General features: G+C 34.9%; 1 protein-coding gene across 1 annotated transcript in view; it reads right to left on the minus strand.

Moving 5' to 3' along the window:
* The window catches only part of LOC149799642 (uncharacterized), a 143,960-nt gene extending 125,953 nt beyond the window's left edge, over positions 1–18,007 (minus strand). Inside the window, exon 1 of the mRNA XM_089958983.1 lies at positions 17,878–18,007. Coding sequence (XP_089815109.1) covers positions 17,878–17,902 — 25 coding nt within the window. The 5' untranslated portion in view covers positions 17,903–18,007. The remainder of the gene's footprint in view (positions 1–17,877) is intronic.
* Positions 18,008–22,096: the final 4,089 nt, after the last annotated feature.

Below are 22,096 nucleotides of genomic sequence, written 5' to 3' on the forward strand. Positions count from 1 at the left end.
AACATACCTTTCTCATGTTTCCCAATACATGCCACTCAATAAAAACCTTAACAAACTGTTGATGACAAGAGAAAAAAAACATCCCCTTTCTCATGTTTCCCAATACATGCCACTCAATAGAAACGGTAACAAACTGTTGATGACAAGAGAAAAAAACGTCCCCTATCTCATGTTTCCCAATACATGCCACTCAATAAAATCACTACTGATCAGCCAGCACATTATGCATGGCATGCATATCTCTGTTACTACATTTAGTCAACAGCAACTCAAGTTACACAGCTGGTTTTACGATCTCACAGCAGCCCAGCGCATTAGTAATTTTTACAAATATATCTATAGAGAGAAAGTAATTTTAAAGTGACTGAAGAAAATTTTAAGTTCAATATCATATAAAACGTGTTTAAAAGTTTCTTTCCAAATGCCTTACTCACAAGGCTCATGTGTGTAAATCCTGGATACCCGCCAAAATGATTCAAACTGGGCCCATCGTTTCCTAAGGCCATTCCTGCCAGTTAGACATGGTTTCAATACAGTACAGTCAATGCTATTTACAATTATCATTGCATAAAAACACCACCTGTGTGACAAGACCACATGAGTACAAGACCAGTCCTGTGTAACAAGATCACATGAGTACAAGACAGTACCTGTGTGAAATGAGAACACAAGTATAAGCCCACCTGTATGAAAAAAGCGTGTGTATAAAGATCACATTTCACTGGTTCCAGTTGTATAATAATATTTACTCTAGTACTGATATCACCTGCTCATTAATTCCAGTTGGTTGGAAAGATGGAGGGATAAATTGATAGAGGGATGGATGGATGAATGTTTACTGACATTTCTACCCATTCTCTGGAGGTGGGGGACTGGTACAGAATGGGGGGGGGGGTGAGGTTTGAGGAGCTGCTATGTGGCCACAGATCTCTGGTTCTTTAAACAGTTTCTCCAACTAATTCTATTTTGGCAAACAAATGAGCATATGAACAACACTGGATTTAACTAATTTCCTAACATGGCTGACATTTTTGACGCTTTCCTTTATAATAAAATGTTTTATCCATAATCAAGATACAAAGTTCAGTGTGAGTTTCTGGTTAGTCAAATTAACCACAACAATAGGAGGCACAAGCTGGTGACGTAGGTCTCAACAGTAGATCATATTTTTGATTAAATGCCCCAGGGGTTATTTGCAATGCTGCATTAGTTAAAACTGGTTATACATAATAAATATTATATGTATTTGGCAACCACTAGATTTCTCTAGGATTGACATGTTTGCCTAGTGGTCTCAGGAACTCACATCCTCACATTTACAGATCACTCAAACAAAGTGTCACTAAATCTCTCCTGGTGAGTTGAAGTCTCAGATACACCAATGTGGGTATTTGAGAAATCTTGACAGTAGCTTCTCATAGGCTGATGGTTCTTCCCAGGAACTTCCTGGCTTCCTCCTCCACCAAATATACAGGCTGCCATGTATAGCCTATTATATGCTGAACATTGGCAATACACCTCAAAAAATCAATCATATAGGGTTATAATATATGTAACAATTAAAGACTTTGAATCACCATGCCATTTCTGTGGATATTCTCAATGTAACAAAGAAAGCAATGTACATTTTTTTATTCGAAGACCTCTGCAGCGCATGGCTCCAATAGTCATCTATTACATGAGCATGTATGTGTTTCTAAAAAATAATGGAATTTAGTATTTTAATACTAAACATGTTAAAATAAACAGTAATTATTGCTACCTTCATAATGTGCATTGCTCTACTCTCCTTTAGAGGGCCTCAAGGGAGAATACTCCTTGACTAATGAGCCACCCTCTATAAATAAAGCATTATTATTATTACTATTATTACAACACTGATATGCAAAATCACTCAACCTGCAGCACTTCTGACAGGGGGTCTCTAAGAAAGAAAGGAAAATGAATTCCTTACCATCCCAGCTGTTGGCAATGTACACACACACACAGACGTGACATTCATGGATAAGGCAATGAATCTCACAGCCAGCATTTGTTAACACTATCCCATAACAACCCTCACTGCCATCAGAGTGAATAAGATGCAAATTAAACAGGAGGTTATCTCATTTAGCTTGGATTCACCCACATGTAAGGATGCTTCCCAATTAGATGAAGCTCATTAGATGTTTAAAAGAAATTAATATTATATGGAACACCAGCTTTTTGCTCCCTTTCAAATTAATTATTCTGCACTTTCTACTGACTTTCCCAATACACGTATAGTACTACAATACTTATCGCAATACACTGCCCTGAACTGCTACAAATTGCAATACACAGACTTGAACTACCACTTATTGCAATAAACTGCCATGAATTGCAACATAATGAAATACACTACCTTGAATTGCTACGAATTGCAATACATTGCCCTACACTGCCACACATTGCAATACACTGCCCTGAATTGCTACGAATTGCAATACATTGCCCTAAACTGCCACATATTGCAATACACTACCCTAAATTGATACGAACTGTAATACATTGCCCTAAACTGCCACATATTGCAATACACTGCCCTGAATTGCAACATAATGAAATACACTACCCTGAATTGCTACGAATTGCAATACATTGCCCTAAACTGTCACATATTGCAATACACCACCCTGAATTGCAACTTAATGAAATACACTGCCCTGAATTGCTACAAATTGCAATACATTGCCCTAAACTGCCACATATTGCAGTACACAGCCCTGAATTGCTACAAATTGCAATACACAGCCTTGAAACTACCACATATCGCTATACACTGCCATTAATTGCAACATAATGAAATACACTACACTGAATTGCTACGAATTGCAATACACTGCCCTAAACTGCCACATATTGCAATACACTGCCATGAATTGCTACGAATACACTGCCATGAATCTCTAAGAAAGAAAGGAAAATGAATTCATTACCATCCCAGCTGTTGGCAATGTACACACACACACAGACATGACATTCATGGATAAGGCAATGAATCTCACAGCCAGCATTTGTTAACACTATCCCATAACAACCCTCACTGCCATCAGAGTAAATAAGATGCAAATTAAACAGGAGGTTATCTCATTTAGCTTGGATTCACCCACATGTAAGGATGCTTCCCAATTAGTTGAAGCTCATTAGATGTTTAAAAGAAATTAATATTATATGGAACACCAGCTTTTTGCTCCCTTTCAAATTAATTACTCTGCACTTTCTACTGACTTTCCCAATACACGTATAGTACTACAATACTTATCGCAATACACTGCCCTGAACTGCTACAAATTGCAATACACAGACTTGAACTACCACTTATTGCAATAAACTGCCATGAATTGCAACATAATGAAATACACTACCTTGAATTGCTACGAATTGCAATACATTGCCCTAAACTGCCACATATTGCAATACACTGCCCTGAATTGCTACGAATTGCAATACATTACCCTAAACTGCCACATATTGCAATACACTACCCTGAACTGCTACGAATTGCAATACATTGCCCTAAACTGCCACATACTGCAATACACTGCCCGGAATTGCAACATAATGAAATACACTACCCTGAATTGCTACAAATTGCAATACATTGCTCTCAACTGCCACATAGTGCAATACACTGCCCTGAATTGCAACATAATGAAATACACCGCCCTGAATTGCTACGAATTGCAATACATTGCCCTAAACTGCCACATATTGCAATACACTGACCTGAATTGCAACATAATGAAATACACTGCCCTGAATTGCTACAAATTGCAATACACTGCCCTAAACTGCCACATATTGCAATACACTGCCCTGAATTGCAACATAATGAAATACACTGCCCTGAATTGTGACGAATTGCAATACATTGCCCTAAACTGCCACATATTGCAATACACAGCCCTGAATTGCTACAAATTGCAATACACAGCCTTGAACTACCACATATCGCTATACATTGCCATTAATTGCAACATAATGAAATAAACTATACTGAATTGCTATGAATTGCAATACATTGCCCTAAACTGCCATATTTTGCAATACACTCCCATGAATTGCTACGAATACACTGCTATGAATTGCAACATCTTCCAATACACTGTCCTGAATTGCGATCCTATCACACTACAAAACTTCTGGCAATACCCAACTTTATGTTAAGATATACTTTCTTTTTTCAAGCAATAATCAAATGAATATTTTCTGATGGCAACTTGACATACCTGAAAGCCTGATTCAAGCAGGATGAGCTGACAGAAAGAAGATAATAGATCTAATTCTCGTAAAGAAAACAGTAACTACATGTATGCTTCCTAACAATGAGTTCCATGAATGTCTGTTACCATTAGTACACCCTACATGTAGCATGGCTTTATTTAGAACTTGACTTGGTTTGACCATATTATTTCTGTGTGTCCGCTACTGTCTGTACACCCTACAAATAGTTTGGCTTCGTTTAGAACTTGACTTGGTTTGACCATATTATTTCTGTGTGTCCGCTACTGTCTGTACACCCTACAAATAGTTTGGTTTCGTTTAGAACTTGACTTGGTTTGACCATATTATTTCTGTGTGTCAGCTACCATATGTACACTGTACAGTTAACCTGGCTTCACTGGGACTTGACTTGGTTTGACCATATAATTTATGTGTCCACTAACATCTATATACTCTACAGGTAGCCTGGCTTCATTGGGACTTGACTTGGTTTGACCATACTATTTGTGTGTGTCCTATTCCATCTGTACACTATACAATTAACTTGGCTTCATTGGGACTTGACTTGGTTTGACCATATTATTTCTCTGTGTCCGATTCCATCTGTACAATATACAATTAACCTGGCTTCATTGGGACTTGACTTGGTTTGACCATATTATTTCTTTGCATCCGATTCCATCTGTACAGTATACAATTAACCTGGATTCATTGGGACTTGACTTGGTTTGACCATATTATTTCTTTGCGTCCGATTCCATCTGTACAGTATACAATTAACCTGGATTCATTGGGACTTGACTTGGTTTGACCATATTATTTCTGTGTGTCCGATTCCATCTGTACAATATACAATTAACCTGGATTCATTGGGACTTGACTTGGTTTGACCATATTATTTCTTTGCATCCGATTCCATCTGTACAGTATACAATTAACCTGGATTCATTGGGACTTGACTTGGTTTGACCATATTATTTCTTTGCGTCCGATTCCATCTGTACAGTATACAATTAACCTGGATTCATTGGGACTTGACTTGGTTTGACCATATTATTTCTGTGTGTCCGATTCCATCTGTACAATATACAATTACCTGGATTCATTGAGACTTGACTTGGTCTGACCATATTATTTCTTTGCGTCCGATTCCATCTGTACAGTATACAATTAACCTGGATTCATTGGGACTTGACTTGGTTTGACCATATTATTTCTTTGCGTCCAATTCCATCTGTACAGTATACAATTAACCTGGATTCATTGGGACTTGACTTGGTTTGACCATATTATTTCCATGTCATGGCTACTTACTTCTCTACTACAAATGTCTGTCTTCCTACCTTGCACAGATCCTACAGTTACCACTGCCTTGCACAGACCCCTAAAGTTACCACTGGCCTAGCACAGACCCCTACAGTAACCACTGCCTATCACAGACCCCTACAGTTACCACTGCCTAGCACAGACCCATGAAGTTACCACTGCTTAAGCAAAGACCCCTACAGTTACCACTGCTTAAGCAAAGACCCCTACAGTTACCACTGCCTAGCACAGACCCCTATAGGTATCACTGGCCTACAGCCTCTTCAGCAAGGTGTGACACTTTTATCATATAAAGCAACTTTTAAAGTAAGCAGACATTAGTATGTAAATAACCATGTATGAAAGCCTTGTAAGCCTAAGCTAGAAACTGAACCATTAATAACATTTACCAAGGTACCATATATACTCACTTACAGGTCAAGTCAAACTGCAAACTATGAAGATCCTGATAAGTTGCAGCATAATGCACCTGCCGATCAGGGTCTATGTTGTTTGTTCTACTGATTGCTCCTAAAAAATGCACAGACACAGATCTACCAGCACATTATGTGACGACAGTTCTGGGTCTGTGCAGTTTGCATGTGCACTTGACTTGTAAGTGAGTATATACGGTAATATCATTTCTGAGTTATTACATAACTATACCTTTCCTAAAATTCCACTCAGATAGGTCCCATGTACAACATTACAAGCACGCACATAAATAATTTTATAAGCATACAGATAAATGTTATATGCAGGCAGATAACTAATGTTATATGCACGCAAATAAATAATGTTATATGCAGGCAGATAAATATTGTTATAAACATGCAGATAAATAATGTTATATGCAGGCAGATTAATAATGTTATATGCAGGTAGATAATTAATGTTACATGCAGGCAGATAATTAATGTTATAAGCATGCAGATAATTAATGTTATATGCATGCAGATAATTAATGTTATAAGCACGCAGATTAATAATGTTATATGCTGGCAGATTAATAATGTTATATGCAGGCAGATAATTAATGTTATATGCAAGCAGCTGAACAATGTTATATGCAGGCAGCTGAACAACATTATAAGCAGGCAGCTGAGAAATGTTATATGATGGCAGCTGAACAATGTTATAAGCAGGCAGCTGAACAATGTAATACGCAGGCAGCTGAATAATGTTGTAAGCAGGCAGCTGAGAAATGTTATATGATGGCAGATAAATAATGGTATATGCAGGCAGCTGAACAATGTTATACGCAGGCAGCTGAACAATACTATATGCAGGCAGCTGAACAAACATTATCGCAAAAACAAAAAAAGGCTAGATCGGGTGGTTCAATTACGTATCGGCGAGTTGATACATGTCACAGTTTATGCATCTCAAGCAGCTGATGTATAGCATAATATATTCTCAATAACACAATTTATTTCTCTTCCATATATCACCATGTATTTACCTGTATTTTTGTTTCCTTTCTTACATGTATGAAATAGAGGTAAACAAAAATATTCCTACACAATCACAGAAAATAAACCAACTATGTTACAAAATCCAAAACTGTGCTGGGGCAATATTATCACAGAAAGTTACCATATTATACTAAAAAAACAACCATATGAAAACAATATTGTTCCAAGCGCATCATCCACATTAGACGTTGGAAAGAAGGAAAAGGTATAACTTTTTCTTATTAATGTACTGAGAGAATGGATAACCATATACAGTTGCAAGTACATAATTTATGATATCTTGCTACCGTAAGAAGAATGGAAACATTTGAAAGATATCTCACAACCCATCACCACATACTAGATGAATCTGTTTTGATTTGTTGGATTTCAAGGCCCTTTTAACACACTTATGTTGGCTATATCATGCCAAGGAAGTGGGGGCGAAGTGCGTCTACCAAGGACATTCATACCAAAGCAATGAACTCTGGCTGCCCTGAACTCGTAACCAACTGCATTACAGGTCTGACACTCTACCAAATGAGCAAACACAACCCTGGGTACCAAGCAGCTTAAAAAATTAAGGTTAGCCAAAATACCCATGGGCTAATACATTTTATGACATGATCTATTCTAGCTCATGCTCTTTTCTTCTTTTGAAATCTGTCCATTGTAAAATAAAGATTACCAGTTATAATATCAATAATTTGCGTACTTTTGGCTTTGATACTTGAAATTATGTTGGGAACCAAGCCTGGCTCATTTGATTAATATAAGATATGCAATCAAAAGAAGTTCTCGATGTTCCATGCATTTTAACAGTGACATGCTGAGCACTGATCAATGTTTTACGCTCCAATATGAACACAATTTATTTGGACAAGCATGCTCAAGAACAATCAAGAACCAAGGAGAAAGTGTTCCTAGCGTTTAGGTGAAACTGAAAAAAAGTTTCCCAAAGAGAGCCTAATGGATGATCATGTAGAACAGAAACATCCATCACTTAAATTCTAACCATAAATCGATTCCTTCTACTTTTTGTACATACTTCTGAAGATTTATTACAGCATGGTCAGTTATATCTGTCATTCCCAGCATTCATCTGTCAGTCAGTTTTCCTTATAAATGAACTCCTGCACTGATTGATGTTGATTATTTTGGTAATATTTCATTAGGATATACAGTTAGGCTTACAGTGCAGTCTCCAATTTACAGGCACAAACACAGTCAATGTATTTTTTTCCCATAAAACAAAGGATTGAGGGGAAATACATTCAGACTTTTGGCTAAAGAATCTGTGTGTGAATAAAACCAAGCTAGGATCATGGGGGCCAGGTGAAGTGGGACACATTTTAGCCAGTACTTACTAATGACAAGAGATTTTAATCTTCAGTGAATCTCCAGTGGGAAGAATGGACTTTGGGTAATAAAAAAATATATCTGTAATGGCTTCTATCTCTAAGGCAATATATTTTCAAGGTCAATTACAAGGAATATTTAATTCTTGTGGATGTTGTTGATGTTCTAGGGTTTAACGCCATTTTTCAGCACAAGATAGGCTATACATGGCGGCCAGTATAACTGGTGGAGGAAGAACCCTAGAAAACCCAGGGAAGAACCACCGACCCACGATAAGCTACTGGCGGGCTTTCCCACGTACCCACGCTATCTTGGGGATGAATTATTGACATAAAAGACTTAATTTATGTAAATGCATAATTCATAATTTAATCAAAGATTTCATTGAAAAGAACAGTAATCAAGAAACGAAGAATATTTATCAAAATAAATGCTGGAGCATTGAGTGTGTGATTTAGATTTTTAACATAGCTTTAATTATTTTTTCACCATATCACTACAATGTCTGCAGTGTGGCAGTTTAAAGCGATGTCTAGTACTGGGGCATCATGTCACAGACATGTATCATGATGTCCCACCTAGTCACATTATCCTGACACCAGTCTGACCAGTCCTGACACTAACCTCTTAATGTGTAGTAATGAGTGAACACTTAACTGCTAATATGAGAGCAAAATCTGGAGCAGAACATTTCATGGTACAGCTAATTTCAGGTTAACCAGATATTCAAACATTTTAATGTTTTTGTGAGTTACTTAAGCACATGATGGCACTTTTATTGCAATATTATGTATTTACCAATGAAAAATATGACAGTACAGAACAGACAACATAGTTAAGGAAGCAATCTGACAAAGCAAATAAGATTATCTCAGTTTTTAGCACTACAGTAAAAACTGTTATGAGCGACCTCCTGTCATTTCTAACCACAATCACAATGCACAGATCAATTTTATTACATAAATGATCTGTCATGAGCAACCACTTGCTGAACAAACATGACCAGCAACCAAAATGTCTTGGCAAAATATGCATTTCAACACTTCTATGAATGACCACATGGCAAAAACGGGGATAAACTCCGCTTAACATTATTTAATCACTGTAACAATGACCGCTTCCACCGTTCTAAAAAATACCACAAATAGGCTGGCTACTGATATCTGACATTTTTTAGGTATGCTTATCATGTTTTAAAGTTTCTGTTATAAACCAGAATAAAGTACATGTTGATTATTTCCTAGTCTGGTTCTCTGCTTCGTATGCTCCCTGCGTTGTTCTCAGCTATTCATAGAGGGGAGAGCAATGCAGGGAGCATACAAAGCAGTGAACCAGACTAATAATTCCCATACTTAGCCTGCTTCCCTGTGAATGACTGTATCACGAGAACACAGACACAACCGACATATATGTAATAAACTGTTATAACTCCGGCTTGATTAGTAATAATTATTCTGATAAAAAACAAACATGAAAGGAATAATAAAAAAATGGATCGTTACTATCGGTGATAGATGCAACAGTCCTTAAACAGGCTAATGTAAATACCACGAATTGCCTTTGCAGTGCTGAAATTGATATAGAGGTCATGTATATTGTTTGTCTTTAGAGTTAATCCATATTGCTTGGGGGAATCATCTGCGAGATTCGACTGATAGTTTTCAAGACTTCTGATGTTTGCTGTTTTTTGCCAAGATGTTAAGTGATAACATCCCAATCTCAAAGTTGTTGTCTATTCAAGTTGGTGCGACTGGGTTACACACTTTGTTTATAGAGTTAATCCCTGTATGTCTTCTCTGAATGAAGCCACTGACTTTTGTCTCTGAGTAAATGGTTCTGTTTCTGGATGAGATAATTGTTTCTTTTTATTTCATTAATTGTTAGATATGCAATGCACATGTATAGATTTTTCATATTTTCCCAAAGATCAGTCAAAACCATCTTTACATTCGACATTACAACTGCACACTAATAATGTTCACACCGAGAATCTTAATAATAATGGATTAACCTCCAACTAAAAAGAGACAAAATGTTAAGGCTGGAGAAAATAGCTGAAACTAAAAGAAGTGAAAAAGAGCAGACCATGCACTCACATAGAAAACCGTTTAAACATCTGTCAAAATGTTTATGTTTTTATAAAGGAAATGGTGTAAATCCAAAATGATTTCATATACTAAAATATGTGATCTTCAAATGTAAATGTGATTTCATGTTTAATGAAAGAAGCATATCTTTATTGCTAAATAATCTAATACATGTACAGTGATTATGGTTATTTTTCCTGAAATTGTTCTGAAACTGGACCTTGGAAACTGGTCATTTTGTTGTTGTAGGGTTTAACATCATTTTTCAGCACACGATAGGCTATACATGGCGGCCAGTATTAATGGTGGAGGAAGAACCCAGGAAAACCCCGGAAAGAACCACCGACCCATGAGAAGCTACTGGCAAGCTGTCTCACATATCCACATTGGCTGAATCTGAGACTCGAACCCACGCAGACAGAGGTGAGATGGCTGAATACAAGACTCGAACCCACGCAGACAGAGGTGAGATGGCAGTGATCCGTAACGGAGAACGCTTTAGACCACTCTGCCATTCAGGGCCCCCTGGTCTTTTTGTACAAAACCTGCTATGAGAGACCACCTGTCTTGAGAGACCGCTTTCTGTTGGCAGATGGGGCAATCTCTCATAACAGGTTTTACTGTACTAGTGCATTATGTATGGGACAGTACTACAATTTTTCACTGTCACTTTAAACTGTTGAATGTCACCCAAATTCGGAGCATGGGGATAGATTTCCCTGACTATGGGGTCTTGTACTCAACAATATACACATTACAGCTGGGTAACAGAAATGATGTTGTACCTAGGTATACCACTGTATGTGTCTATGTGTGTGCATGTGTGTGTGATTTGGATTTTTAACATAGCTTTTAAACAAATTCAGTCATATTGCTACAATGTCTGCAGTGTAGCAGCTTACAGTGATGACTAGCACTGGGGAAATTGCTGCATAAATTTAGCATCATGTCCCACTCAGTCACATTATCCTGATACCAGTCCAAACACTAACCTCTAAAAGCTGAGTGCCTAGCAAAGCAGCTGTTAGTACCATTTGTATAAGTCTTTGGTATGACTTGGTCAGGGTTCAAACCCGTGACCTCCTGCATCCATGATGGATGCTCTAACCACTAGGCCACAGGAGCAGAGTATCTTTCCAAACATAATATATCTACCACAGAATAATGCAATTATATTAGAGACCAACAATTTCATTTTCTGGAGCAGGGCCCTGCATAATAGGGGGATTTGTAGGTTATATTTCTGACTCTCATGTAGCTGGACAAAATATCTTGCTCTGACTTGCAGCAAAATAACACCATATTATAAGCATTATCTGAACCCGTAGCAAAATAATACCATATTAATTATTATAAGCATTATCTGAACCCGTAGCAAAATAATACCATATTGTAAGCATTATCTGAACTCTTAGCAAAATAACACCATATTATAAGCATTATCTGAACCCGTAGCAAAATAATACCATATTATTATAAGCATTATCTGAACTTGTAGCAAAATAACACCATATTTTAGCATTATCTGAACCCGTAGCAAAATAATACCATATTAATTATTAAAAGCATTATCTGAACTTGCAGCAAAATAATACCATATTAATTATTATAAGCATTATCTGAACTTGTAGCAAAATAACACCATATTATAAGCATTACCTGAACCCGTAGCAAAATAATACGATATTAATTATTATAAGCATTATCTGAACTTGTAGCAAAATAACACCATATTTTAAGCATTATCTGAACCCGTAGCAAAATAATACCATATTAATTATTAAAAGCATTATCTGAACTTGCAGCAAAATAATACCATATTAATTATTATAAGCATTATCTGAACTTGTAGCAAAATAACACCATATTATAAGCATTACCTGAACCCGTAGCAAAATAATATGATATTAATTATTATAAGCATTATCTGAACTTGTAGCAAAATAACACCATATTTTAAGCATTATCTGAACCCGTAGCAAAATAATACCATATTAATTATTATAAGCATTATCTTAACTTGTAGCAAAATAATACCATATTTTAAGCATTATCTGAACCCGTAGCAAAATAATACCATATTAATTACTATAAGCATTATCTGAACCCATAGCAAAATAATACCATATTAATTATTATAAGCATTATCTGAACTTGTAGCAAAATAATACCATATTTTAAGCATTATCTGAACCAGTAGCAAAATAACACTATATTATAAGCATTATCTTAATCCGTAGCAAAAAAATACTATCTCATAAACATTATCTGAACTTGTAGCAAAATAACACATTATAAGCATTATCTGAACTCATAGCAAAATAACACCATATTAATTATTATAAGCATTATCTGAACCTGTAGCAAAATAACACCATATAAGCGGGGCCCCCGAGTGGCCGAGTGGTCTAAAGCGCTCTTCGTTACGGATCACTGCCATCTCACCTCTGTCTGCGGCGGTTCGAGTCTAAGATTCAGCCAATGTGGGCATGTGAGAAAGCTTGCCAGTAGCTTCTCGTGGGTCGGTGGTTCTTTCCGGGGTTTTCCGGGTTCTTCCTCCACCATTAATACTGGCCGCCATGTATAGCCTATCGTGCTGAAAAATGGCGTTAAACCCCACAACAACAACAACCATATAAGCATTATCTGAACTCGTAACAAAATAACAACTTCTTTTAAGCATTATCTGAACTCATAGCAAAATAACACCTTATTATAAGCATTATCTGACATAAATATCTTGAGATAAATGAAAATAAAATATTTTGGCTGGAAAGAAGATCATAGCTCTCCCAACCAACCCCAAAACTAAAATGGCAAGTACCTTACAGTAGATGAATTTGCTATATGTATGCTAATTGTTGTACAAGTTATCTGAAAACTGCAACTAAAATGGATTAAGTTTATACTGACAGCCTGTTACATACACTGTGGAGACCTTGTTATTAAAAAGGGGAAGTATGATACTGAAACCTACAATATACTCGCTGGACTATATATATATATATATAATTAGCAGGGAAATTGAGTAGGATGTTAACATCCGGGTAAGATATTTATCAGAGAGGGCCTGTAAACATAAAACACCGACTAAAGAAATGAGACAGTATTTGGTGGACAGGATAAATTATGTAAAACAACAACTCTTCTAAAAATGTTAGAACATTAGAACGCTAGTAAATAACACACTCAAAATAAAATTCTGGAGGTTTTTTCCTCAAAATGTTTCCAAATGTTCGGTATCTTTCACAATATCCCCATTTGTCTGCCATGTTGATGAATGTGACATGTGTCAAACAAGTGATTAATGGTTCACAAAAATAATTATATTTGTTATAATCAAAACCAATTTGTGACAAATATATCTATATTTTGTAAAGAAACTAAAAACCTTTTGCCAATTTGTGACAAATACATCTATATTTTGTAAAGAAACTAAAAACCTTTTGCAACTATTTTGTCAAGAAAAATTAAAACATGCTTTTTATTAGAATAAAATATTATAACAAGATTACTTAGGAATTTCCATAAATTCTTAACTGACAGAAACTACTTTTTTTGAATGGTAGTGATGAAGTAAAGTAGCACAAAACACCTAAAAAATATGGCTAATACATTGATTCTCTAATATACATGGTAGACAGAAATAGTGAAATTTAATATAAAATCATTCAGAGGACTATAATTAATATGTTACAATAAAAAACACTGATGCTCATAATTATTTCATGAACCAGAGCACGTGTAATTTTTGGCATTTGAATTGGCTTAAGTATCATCCTTCCATACTTCACTACAGTAGTTTTCTATGAAACTGATTATTTATAAAGAAAATGATACAAAAAAGTTCATCCAACAAAATTATTTTGTACCATTAAATTGTTTATAAACAAAATTAACTAGAAGACAACTTGCTATGCTGAAAATATGTACAAGTTATTTCAGCAAATCTTCAAACATGTCAGATGCTAAAAATAAAGAGCACATGTCATTGTGTTATTTCGAGGGGCTTATTAACTGAAGTAAGAAAATGTATAGACTCATTTGACTATGGAGTTTTTACAATTCAAGTAAATAAGCTTTCATACATCTTTTGTTTTGTGCTTTGTGGCTGTAGAAATTTTAACCAATTGAGAAAACATAGGATTATTGCGGTCAACTTATGTCCAATGTCTGACATAATGAGGCAGTCAATGGTCATTTCAGGCCATCTGTTGCTACCAGAGTTCTCTTTGGACATTTGACACTATGAGTTCTGTTCCCTCAGTCTCCAGAAAATGAGGATATTAGGGATCAGGTTAGGAATACTAGAGTCCATCAGTGGGCATTAAATCGGGCCATTCAAGCAAATCAATAAATTTTATAGCAGTTAACTTCTACTTCAACTTCTATATATGAAAATTCTTTGTTTTTGTTCATTTAATTACTTTACCTGACAAATTGTTCTTGCTACCTACTGCCATACTGTGGAAAATACACATCCATTAAATTTATGCTTTTAAAAATTGAGTGCCCAGAGGTAGTTACTGTGTGTCCTGAGCTAGTTATTGAGATCCAGTCATTGATGGTTCATAGGATCAACAAACAGTCTGAGAAAACTATGCATCTACTAGATATAGAGGGTCTAGATCCTGAACTTGTTATATAAGCCCAGAGCTAATTATTGTGGGTCAACATGATCCAGTTAGAAAACAACTGGCATTCTGATTATGATAATATCTTGTTTCCCATCTATGTACAAGAAAATGTGGGACTTACTTTAAATTACTGAATGATCATATGAATCTGTCTCAATAATTAATGTATGTATGTATGTATGTATGTATGTATGTATGTATGTATGTATGTATGTATGTATATGTATGTATGTATGCATGTATGTATGTATGTACACATGCATGCATGCACTCATTCATTTTGTAATTAATCTGGGGAAAAAGTGTCACACTATGTAAAATAGGTTGCTGAGCCCTGACCTACATATGTGTACTTGTATACAGAATAAGTCAGTGACTAACAAGGCAGTACAGTAAAACCTGATTGGAGCATCTTCTGCTATCAGCATCCACATGTCAATTACAACCGTCATTTACAACAACAACTGTCATGCATGTATAATAATACAAATGCAGGCATCAGCGCCTACCTGCAAAATGTGACCAGCGGACAATTTTTAGGTAACACATGCATTCTGACACTCATATAAATGATAGCATTGCAAAAACCAATACAAATTCCACTAAAGCACTTGACTTTGAATCCTTTACAACCACAATTGCTGTGCTAAAAAAAGCAAGTGAAAAAGTTAAGTCTGGTTACCAATTTCATTCAATTTATAAGTAAAGTTGTATGCCAAAGGCCATATACCAGCCTTATGTACTTGTTAAAAACTGTCATTGTAGTGCCAGTCATCAAAATCCATCTTGCAATTAACCATTCCTTCTTAACAGACAAGCAATCATGGACACAGTTCAAAGGTCTATTGTTCATCTCTTATGAAAATCCACATAGTACCAAATATGTCAGGAGTCCAGAGTGCCCAAGTTGTCTAAAGCGCTCACCATTACGGATCACTGCCATCTCACCTCTGTCTGCGTGGGTTCGAGTCTCAGGCTTGGCCAATGTGGGTATGTAATAAATATTGCCAGTAGCTTCTCATAGGTCGGTGGTTCTTTCTGGGGTTTTCACTGGTTCTTCCTCCACCAGGTATACTGCCGCCATGTATAGCCTATCTTGTGCTAAAAAATGGTGTTAAACCCTGTAACAACAACAATCAAATATGTCATAATGAAAGTGACCGCTCAGGTGGCAAAGCTTTTAGAGCGTCTGCCTTGGATATGGGAGGTTGTGGGTTCGAACTCCAGCCAAGTCACACCAAAGACTTATCAAAATGGTACTAGAAGCTGTCTCACTTAGCGTTCACCATTGAGAGGTTAGTATTAGGACTGGTCGGTCTGATGTCAGGATAATACGTCTGGATGGGACATGATGCTACATGTTTGTTGCATGATCCCCCAGTGCTAGACATCACTGTGAACTGCCACACTATTGGAAAATTGTTAAAGCTACATTAAAAATTCAAAATCACACGCATACTACCATTAATGCCATAATGAAAGACCACATTGCCATAATTGAAATCCATACACTGCCAATAATGTCTTAATGAATGCTCACAAAACCGATGATGCCATAATGAAAAACCCCATAATGACAATAATTTCATAATGAAAACCCAAACAATGCCAATAATGTCTTAATCAAAACCCACACAATTTCAAGTGTCATAATGAAAACCCTTACAACCCCAATAATGTCATATTTAGCTATCTTCTCAGCCTGCTTTCGCTGTAGTATGATGATTACTGCAAGAAATAATTTGTTTGTGGAGTTACCATACATAATAACCTGGACACGTGTTCTTTGTCTTTCTCTCATATCAAGTTCTTTGCTTTTTCCAGAGTAGTTCATGAAAACCCACACACGAAGTTACCATGGTCATAGATTTTGTCACTGCTCACCTTAGCACATCTATTACATCCATTTTTTTTACCTGATCCAATTAATATTTATGTCATGTATATAGAAGGTTTTGGCAGTAAATTTATTGAGTAGATGTCATCATGGGTAACTTGATAAATTATGGACTGGATAAATAAGTGTTACCTTTTACTTGATTCTGCAATTTGAATTTTACAATGAAAAAAAAAATACGGGTAAACTCAAAATATAAGAATACTGTTTGTAATCCATATACTTTTAGTATGCTATGTTTTTTTATTGAATGCATGTAACTTTTAACAAGAATAATGAACAAATTATATGTACAGAAGTTAATGCAGATTTTTTCTTCTTTAATTTTCACCTTTAAAACTGATCCTCCAGCACAGACCTGTTATGACTATGAGTGGCCACCTGTCTTGAGTCACCCTGTTTCACTGGCAGAGAAAAGATTTTTCTCAAAACAGGTTTTTATTATATATGTAACCAGCCATTTCAATAGAAGCTTGGTATTAGATGTTTACTTTTTTGTATCGTGTCGAACCATTTATAAAATAGTTTATTATATCAGGGATACGGTCCAGGGAAAAAAGCAATAATTATTTAACGTCAAGCTCATGTGGTTGTTTCTGATATGAAAATCAGGCTGACCTGTGTACTATGACGGCATATTTATCGAATTCTTTTTTTTTTTAAACAATGGGGGCGGGACGGAAGAGAAAAAATCGCTGGGTCAAGCAGCAAGGACACCCTTTTTAAATAATCTGTCCAAGTCAAACAAACAAAATAGTAATCAACTTGAACTTGTAGCCTGTATTTGTCGTTCAAAACGATACAATAGCTTCAATAAACATCGAGACTGAGTGCAGGTACCTGTTATATTTGTGTTTTCAGTCAAGTTAAAATAAAACATTTATGTAACCTACTTTGCGAATTAGTCTCCATATTCATCTAGTCCTTCATCTCTCGTCTACTGAGTAAATCCAGCAGGAAGAAATCAGCGTAAACTTCCTTATCATCATCTGTTCTTACTTTCGTTCTGTCCTTCCCCTTCGTTGTAAAGCTTCCGCTTTGATCATGTGACTTGAATCATTATCCTAGTTAATTATGAGGCGCCGTAGCGGACAAAAGCTTGGTCCAATGAGAAAATTTACAGGTGAAATTTCGATGTCGAGAATTCCAGTGTGACGAGTAAAATTGCTGGTGTTGCTAAGCTTTCAATACCAACAATTTGACCCAACATGTGAAATTGGACTTCTCAACATGTTAGATTGAAATTTCAACTACTTCTTTCTCATTTAACCATCTATTGTCAACTACGGAGCATTTTTCTTTCTTTCTTTCTTCCTTTCTTTCTTTCTTTCTTTCTTTCTTTCTTTCTTTCTTTCTTTGTGACCAATGATTAATAAGAGTTTGTGATATATATCAGCAATAACTGATTATTGAATCAAACTGTTGAATACCTTTTGTTCAAATCTTGTGGGAATTTGGTTATTTGTTTCCAGTGGATTTAAATCAAACACAAAGTTATCATTAAGTCTGAAATAAAGTAGTAGCAGTAGTAGTATTTTGCAATGTAACAATTTATAATAAACATCTTGCACACATAAAATATATATGGCAAGTTCTTTCAGTGTTGTTTTCACTGTGATTATCAAATACTTTTTTGCATATATAAAATGTAAAACTCTTTTACATATGTGGAACAGATTATTATAAGTTAAATAAAGGCTAAATTAACCAATATTAAATTCTCTTATTTTCCTCTAAATTGAACCACTGCGGTGGCCTAGTTGTTAGAGTGTCCATCTCATATGTGGGAGGTTACGGGTTCAAACACTGGCCGAGTCATACCAAAGGCTTATAAAAATGGTACTAACAGCTGCCTCACTTCGTGCTCAGCATTATGAGGTTAGTGTTTGGACTGAATGGCCTGGTGTGAGTATAATGTAATTGGTGTGGGACATCATACTACATGTCTGCAGCATGATGCTCCAGTGCCACACTGCAGACATCACAGCAATATGACTGAAAAATTGTTAAAGCTACTTTAAAACCCAAATCACACACACATACACACTTGTAAAAATCTTTTTTGATATATTTGGAAACAAAATTGTAACAAATGTAATAATAAATCATTTATTTCACATGTAATATTATTTTTCAGAGTCCCATATTGTTAAAAATTTACATCTCTCAAACAAAGACCTCTTACATATGGTAAATTTGTTCACATATTTAACTTTTCATATATGTGAATTTGTTTTCACATTTATGAAAGAAATATTTCTTCATGTGTGTTACATGTGTATAATAAATGTATTAGGTGTGCGACATTCATGTGTTATATGTGTAGAATTTTTTTCATGTATGATATTCATGTATTACAGGCCAACATGTGAAAATTCATATGCTACATGAATGAAATTCATGTATTACATGTGTGTAATCCATGTTAAATGTGTTAAATTCATATGTTAAATGTGTTAAATTCATGTTAAATGTGTTAAAATCATGAGTTACATGTTTTAAATGTTTACATATGCTAACTAAGTTAAACTATTTCACATATGTAAAAAGTATTTCAATAAATGCTATACAACACCTATTGATGATTTATTTGTTATTTTAATAACTCATATTTTAATTTTAAAACAACATATATTTTATGATAGCAATAAAAATAACTGGTGAAATCAATAATTATGCATTTTATATTATATTTGAAAAATAATTATATATGTACTAAATTTGTGATAAAAAAAGTCAAATATTGATGTCCAATATTGCAAATGATTTTGTTTTAAAAATTATTTAATTGCTTGATATAAAATATTATTTCTTATATAAACTTTTGTTTATATAAAATATTTAATTTTTATATTAAATATACATCATGTACTTTTAGAAAAAACTATCTGCTTCAGCAAGCATGTTTGTATGCATGTATGTATGTATGTATGTACATATGTATGTATGTACAGTATCATAATGAGTTGCTAAAATAAAGAGATGAATTATTTTCAAATATTTATTTGTAAGCTCTATTTTAGAAGTTTTTATCACTGTCCTCCATTAGAAGCCGTTTTTTATTGGGTGGAATCGAATGGTTTTTTAGTACCATCTATACCTGCTTATAAGTTATCACCTAGGCTAATAAATCAGCCCTTCACCAGTGATTAAAATTGGTTGGCATTTTAGGGGATGATATCACCTATTCATTAAAACCTGCAAAAGTCTGCAGAAAATCTTGGCTGCACACATTGGCATACATTTTAAAGACTTACTGGCATTTTTAGCGACTGTAGAGCTACCATCAGGTGAAGGGTTCTTTAGCAACTTGTACATTATATTTCCAGAGCAAATCCTATTTTTGATGACTTGTAAATCCATGTGGAATAGCACAACCCTGTCCTGTGGCCATTTTGAATTTCACGCTTAATATGGCTGTTACTAATTACCAGTATGTGTCTAAAGTGTACGCAGGTTTGTTCCAGAAAGATTTGCATGCAGCAAAATTGCACATATTTCAATGAACAGGTGACATCAGCCAAACATAATGTCCATCGATATACATACAGATTTGGGGGATTGATTTATCGGACTAGTCATCACTAACTTCAAAAACTATATACCCTGATCAACCATCATATAATGCACCAACAAGAATTTCTTTCTCCAAACTGAATTGGTAATGACCATTTTAGATGAACAATGCTATAACCTTGTTTTGTCTCAAAATGACTATATAAAATTTTCTCTACGCAGTCTGGAACTAAATTATATTTCCTTGCTAATAGAATTCAGATTTAAAACATTAAACATCAATATTTCTGCATGTTCATTTAGACAAACCCCTTTACGAAGAATAGCAAGTCCAAAGTCAAAGGTCAAGCTTCTTTGGGGCCATAAAGGTTTATTCTGTCATTACCATTTGAAATAATTTTAGTTACAAGTTACTTATTTCTGAATAATCTAATCCAGATGAGCAAAATGTTTCCCCAGATGTAAGTATTTTGAATATACTCTACCAATTTTCTGGTTTTAAAAAATGTGCAAATAAGCAAAAAAATATTTTTATCAGAAAGGGCTTCAGTTTATAATATATATCAAAATCTAGATGCTGTTCTCACTGAATTTTCAAAACATTGTTCTCACTGAATTTTCAAAACATTGGAAACGAATCACCTACATAAACTTATTTTTGTAGAAGATCTATTTTCATTTGTCAAACGATTAAGGTCATATTCTGAACCTGAAAATAAAATTACCTATCAAAAGTGAATTCAAAATAACTGTCAGAAAATTTTTTTTTGAGCAAATAATGAACAGTTAATGCTATGTATTCAATTTTATATGAAATATTCATTTGCCAACACAAAATATGGTAAAATATTGTCAACTTCACTTTCCATATATTTGACTCAATTTTACAGTCACATTGGAAAACAATGATTTTTCTCTATTTTGAACAAGTTTGGATAAGTTTATACTCGGACTTTCAAGAATTAATGGGATCAAAGCATGATTGTTACATAAAAGGACAGATAATTTCAAACCAAACAGGCATTGCTATAATGGTTCTGTTTAACAATTAAGAGCGGAAACACTGCATGAAAATATTTACCTTGAAAATATCCATAACAACCCCCTAAATAAGCATGTGATGAAAACACCATAGCCAGTTCTGGAAGAAAATTCTTTTAGTAGTATATTTGGGAAGGTAAATACTCCAATATTTATCTTTCTTGACATAATCAAGAATTTTGAATTCTGAGTCACTTCTGCTTTCTATCTTGCTAGTAGATGCATAACTCAGTATAGGAGTTTGGAGAAAAACATATGACCTGGTCTAATACATGAAATTTTCTCAATAATGAATGTATTTTAATGATATCTTTCCATCACCAAACAAACATGAAGTCATCGATTTCATTTAAACATTCAGATGTAACTTCTAGGGTCATTTTAAAGCTATCAATCTATAAATAAAACACCCTGGTCAATGGGGGACAACTCTTTACTATTGCTTCTTCTAACCACACTAATGCCAAAATGTTCCCAATACATATTGTTGGATATCTGAGGTAAATGAGGTACAATGCTGTCGGATATTTCTGCGCATTTAAGGTTTCTGTCTCC

The sequence above is a fragment of the Sinohyriopsis cumingii genome, chromosome 5, assembly GCF_028554795.1.
Source record: "Sinohyriopsis cumingii isolate HCF-2022 chromosome 5, ASM2855479v2, whole genome shotgun sequence".
Classification (NCBI taxonomy): Eukaryota; Metazoa; Mollusca; class Bivalvia; order Unionida; family Unionidae; genus Sinohyriopsis; species Sinohyriopsis cumingii.